This window comes from Fusarium odoratissimum (assembly GCF_000260195.1).
Source record: "Fusarium odoratissimum NRRL 54006 unplaced genomic scaffold supercont1.163, whole genome shotgun sequence".
Lineage (NCBI taxonomy): Eukaryota > Fungi > Ascomycota > Sordariomycetes > Hypocreales > Nectriaceae > Fusarium > Fusarium odoratissimum.
The window spans coordinates 1-5,285 of record NW_022158851.1 but is presented as its reverse complement, the minus strand read 5'-3'; the positions used below and the strand labels follow the sequence as shown (position 1 = coordinate 5,285).

The following is a 5,285-nucleotide window of genomic DNA, read 5'->3' as shown; positions in this document are numbered from 1 at the left end:
GGAATTTCTTTTATAGATATTCAGCGGATTGAACCGTTAGTACAGCATCTAATTTCTTGACTACCATAAACCTCACCAACGTCGCCATTATGCCTGAGTCCGAACTGATTCCTGGTACGATCGATCTGGTCGACGTTCATCACATTCGACATGCAGGCGATGTTGAGGGCGATATTGTCTTAAATCCGGCGCCTTCCAATGATCCAAACGATCCTCTTAATTGGTCTCCTTGGCGAAAGACAATTTCTCTGATCTGTCAGAGCTTGTGAGTGTCATTCCATACATGATTTGGTCTTATAAATGCTTATCTTTCGAGGTATACCTGGTTTGCAGGCATGTCCTTGGCTACCGTCTACTCTGTGCTTGTGCCTCTTGCGCGTCAGTCTAAGATCTCTATTGCGACACTAAATGAAGGAACCGGCTATATGTTCTTGCTTTTGGGTTGGGGACTGCTGTTCTGGCAGCCATTCTCGCTGCGTTATGGCAAACGGCTCACGTTCCTCATCTCAACCCTAGGAGCTATTGTAAAGCCACTGTATCTAGTTCGACAATCAGACAAAAGGGGCTAATATTGAAATATAGGGCACAAGCGTTTGGAGGTAACTACACATTGGAGCACGAGGCCAATGTTAAATCCGACTGATGATGTTTAGCGCTCATGTATCGAGTAATGAGCAATGGATAGCGAAGTGCATCGTCCAGGGCTTCTTTGTTGCACCCATCGAAGCCCTCCCAGAAGTCTGCGTCACTGACATCGTAAGTCTTTTCCGTCGTAGCTTCGCTTTACTACACTCACTACATGCTAGTATTTCACCCATCAACGTGGTACTTATATGGGCGTCTACGCCTTGGCCCTAACAGGCAGCAACTACTTCGCACCTGTCATTTCCGGCTTCATCGCTGAGTACCAAGGATGGCAGTGGGTATTTTACTGGCCTGCCATATTCCTGGCGTTTGTGTTTGTGTTCCTTTTCCTGTTCATGGAAGAAACGAACTATAGCAGAGACCTCCAGGCCTTCAACAGACGGCGAGAATCACTATCGCCCCCAGGTGATGATAAAAATAGGGAAGCTGAGGAAGGACCCTCTGGTGTCCGCAGCCAATCAAAGAGTTTTGTTCAAAAAATGTCGCTTTGGCAACCGTCACTGGACCAAAGGATGAGCAGGCAAGCCTGGCGCTGCCTCGAGTACCTTGGCTGGCCCGTCATCTGCTTCGCCGGGTTCTCATATGGCTCTTACCTCATCTGGTTCAACGTCACTAATGCTACAGCATCCATCATTCTTTCAGGCTCGGGGTACAACTTCAAACCTTCGATGGTGGGTCTCAGCTATCTCTCTTGTTGCTTCGGCACTGTTGTTGGATCGTTGGTGTCGGGAAGAATGAGCGACTGGCTGACCATCAAACTGGCGCGCCGAAATAATGGGGTCATGGAAGCCGAGCATCGCCTGTGGCCGCTTATGATTTGCGTTGTGCTTGTTCCAACGTCCTTGATCCTCTGGGGTGTTGGGGCTCAACAAGGAGTCCATTGGTTCTTTTTGATCCTTGCTATGGGCGCATTGGCAGCAGCATACGCGATTGGTCTGACAATCAGTATCAACTACTTGATTGACTGCTACCATGGTCTCGCTGGCAACGCGATTGTGTCTATTATTCTGATTCGCAACACTATGTCTTTTGCCATCAGCTATGGGTAAGTTCACATTCTTCCCCCGTGAGCGGAATCAATGAACACTGAACTGAGAGGCGGCTACAGTATCACTCCATGGGTTACCAATATGGGTTACCAGAATTGCTTTATCTCAGCCGCGCTTATTGGACTGGTTACTTGTTCTGCCTTCTTCGTCATGATCAAATTTGGAAAAGCGCTGCGTTGTCGGAGCGCCCGCAGGTACGCGGAGCTGGTCAAGGAAGGGTAGAGACTCGTTGGTGCGTTTATTAAGAATGTCCCGGGTTCGACATTGTTACTTATAGGATTACTCCTTGCGTTCCAAAAAGAGACGTCGAGCATTGGATTAGACCCTAAATTCTCATTAAATCTTCTCGAATTTCTGCCTCTTTTTATATGAAAATGGACTTGCGGAATATTTCGATATTCTTCGGTATAATATCTCCATTTACAACACCCATTCAGTCTATTTGGATCCTAAACTATTAGTAGGCCTAAGTGTTGGGGCCGACGTAACTTTCTGTGGTATTTGGTATCCGTTTTCTTCTCTGCGTAATCGTATTCAAGAGCGCGGTTGTCCGAAAGGGTGTAGGTACCATGCCTGCCTATAACATGGTCACGCTTTGTTGAATTCACAAGCAATGTTTGGAGAGCCTATTCACTGGGTCTCATGAGTTCTTTAAAGGACCTGAGGCGATAGGAAGGTTCATATATTGGTGGGGCCTCCATTGCAACTAGAATAGTAAGAAATTTCGATTACTAGTACTAAAACCACTCTCTGGCTAATTAAGAGGCCTAATGTACTGAAACATCTAGAAGGAGAATTCTTAATAAACCAACTCATTGCAATTATTCATACAAACTATAGCAGGAGAAATCAAACTATATTCAACTGTTGCCGTCTATAGTTCAACCCCTGATAAAAACTCGAAAGCTTTCCTTTGTAACCAGGGACCTGTATCAAATATGCTTCTGCACCGAGTAAGTGGAGGTGCTCTGTATTAATCGTCACAACTCCATCATCGATGCCCAATGCTCTGTCACCTTGGGGAGGTCCGATGATTTGCGCCCCAGAGAACCGCAATGACATTTTCGCTCGCCTCTAAGATATTGGAGCCCTCCTGCTTCCAAATAAGTGCCTGCTCCTGTTGGTGGTCCAGAAATGGTGGGAATGGCCCGAATCATGCGCATGGTCCCTTTCGCTTTGCCCGTTAGGACTCGGAGTTTGTTTCGTTCTTGATGCATTGCATATAACGCTGCAAACTTTTCAGCACTGAACCATAAACGCAGGATTTCAAGTATGTCATCAGTTCTAACCTTTCTCAAACACCACGTTTGCGTCCAACAATAAATCGAGGAAAAGCAAACAGTAGAAAGTAAGGACAATATTGTGCGGGTAGGCCAGAGCAGTGAACGGGGTCTCACGAACAAAGGAAGTATTATATCACGTTTTGACGGCAGTATTGTCGTTCCGTGAAGCTGCATCCTGGCTAGAGAAGTTACCAGCAGCATTAAACTTGTTATAAGATTGAAAAATTACAAGGAATGATGTTTCCACAAATCCCACAATGAATTACTCAATAGAATCAAAGCTGGACCCATATTCCACTCCATATTGATTCTATATTGCAGAAATAACCTAGGCTCAGCTATATACAGTATCGTGGTTCGTAGAAGTGTGTATCAGGTAGAGTTTCATCCCAGCAGCGTTAGTTGAACTGGTTGATTGGTATTTCCTCTCTATTATCACTATGTTTGGAAAAGTGCTGCGTTGCCGGAGCGCGCCAAGGTACTCGGATCTGGTCAGTAATATGAGATAGTCAGCGATGCCTGGCTTCATAGTATGTCTTACGAACAACCCAAATGCGCTTACGTAGGTGGGTAGTGGTTGCATATTGTGGAATCTTTTTACATCATCTCCTTCTAATAGTCACCCCACTTATTCATTAAAAGTAGGCCATGATCAAAGTATAATGAAAATCGATCACTGTTTCAGGCCATATAATACTGACCTCGTTTATGTCGCTCCAATCACACCTAATGGGATTTACTTGAGCTGCCACCGCAGAAGCCATTGCTAGCCTCCCTTGAATAAAGTCCCAGGCGCAGTGGGGGTATATTAGAACTCTCAAGGTCTCCCTGCTTCGAGTCATCCCTGAACATTACTCATACTCAAATACTCTACTACCCAGGGTTTGCTACTTGAAATTGTGGATATTCAAGTTGTACAATATTCCTTCAATTCTGTTTTTTAGAAATACTCCTCCATATTCTTTATCTTAGCCAAATTAATCAGGTTATTGTCAACCCAGGTAGAGTCCTGGCTGAAACCAGAGGCCGCCGAGTTTTCTATGTCAAGGTCCTGGGCACAGACCAGGTTGTCGCACTGTGGCTCGGACAGTGCACATCACGCCAGCATAGAACGAAGATCATTAGCCCTAAATACTTATTATAATACAGTGCAGTACGGGTTAAATGTTAGTGGTCCTTTGTTAGAACTTTTCCAAAAGGGCTTAGAAATGGGCTAGACATAATACAGACAGTAACGCTATTGACAAAGCGTTGCTCCAGTGTACGGCTTGGTCAACTATGTACGTGTGCTTATGTGCCTTCTTACAGCATAAAAGGCTGCTAGTGGCGAGTTTTGGTGGATCATTTGTGAATGCTTGTTCGGTAACCTCCAACTTAACCTCTTTCCATTTAGTACTCTTCACGACTCTGAGCGGCATGTCCGACTCATGGTGAGATTGCTCCCCAGTCCCAACCATTAGGGCCTCTTGTACTAGGTCTAATGTATGTGAACGACAAGGGTCAAACCGCCGTAGAGCATGTCGATAATATTTGTGAAGTTGTGGAGATTGCGGGGGCTTTTCTCACAAGTGGATATGTAATGTTAGCTTGCGCTACTATCGCTGAGAACTTATGGTCCCTATGTGAATACACTGCGGACCATGGGGGCGCGGTGGGCCATGTGGATTATCCCACCTTTCTATCACAAACATTGCTGTCGTTTTCATGGCATACAAGGGCCACACGACGTGGGTCTCCTTATTATTATCTTTTAAGCCAATAAAAAGTGAGCCGGTTTGGATAACAGAAGTCTTTTCCCCTCCGCAGACTTCTCTCAGACCTATATATAGTCTGTAAACAAGTTCGGGTCTGTTAACATACGAGCCAGCCAAGTTTCGCATTGCTTAAGATAAACCAGTCGCAGGAGATCTAAGCCAGTAATGGCATACTCCATCCTAAAGGGGCTGCTCTACATTGCTACTATTGTGAGGAAATCAGTGTATTCACGCCACAACCCGTTTATTACATGCTGATCAAGTCATAATAGGGAAGCATTTGGATTGTCCTCCTCTTCATTTACCGACTATTTCTCCATCCTCTGGCAAGATATCCCGGACCAAGGCTCGCAGCATGTAGTCAGGTAAGTGATGGGTACTCATGGTCTACCACAGCTCCGTAATGCTAATCCCTTTACGAACCAGCTATGGTTCATTCAGGCGTGGACCGGTGGGCGCTACCATCCACAACCCCTCTTTCGGCATAACCCCTCTTTCGGCAAGCAAAATAAAAAAGCCACCACCAAAAATCAACAACTTCACTTACACAGAAC

At 45.5% G+C, this 5,285-nt stretch overlaps 1 protein-coding gene across 1 annotated transcript; it reads left to right on the top strand.

The window, feature by feature from the left end:
- The first annotated feature begins 3 nt into the window (after positions 1-3).
- FOIG_16776 (uncharacterized protein) lies at positions 4-2,125 on the top strand. Its single transcript, XM_031218254.1, has 6 exons — positions 4-265; positions 317-524; positions 583-599; positions 654-756; positions 807-1,690; positions 1,754-2,125. Exons 1-6 carry the CDS (start codon positions 90-92, stop codon positions 1,914-1,916), a joined length of 1,551 nt encoding a protein of 516 aa, XP_031052032.1. The 5' UTR covers positions 4-89; the 3' UTR covers positions 1,917-2,125.
- The last annotated feature ends 3,160 nt before the right edge of the window (positions 2,126-5,285 follow it).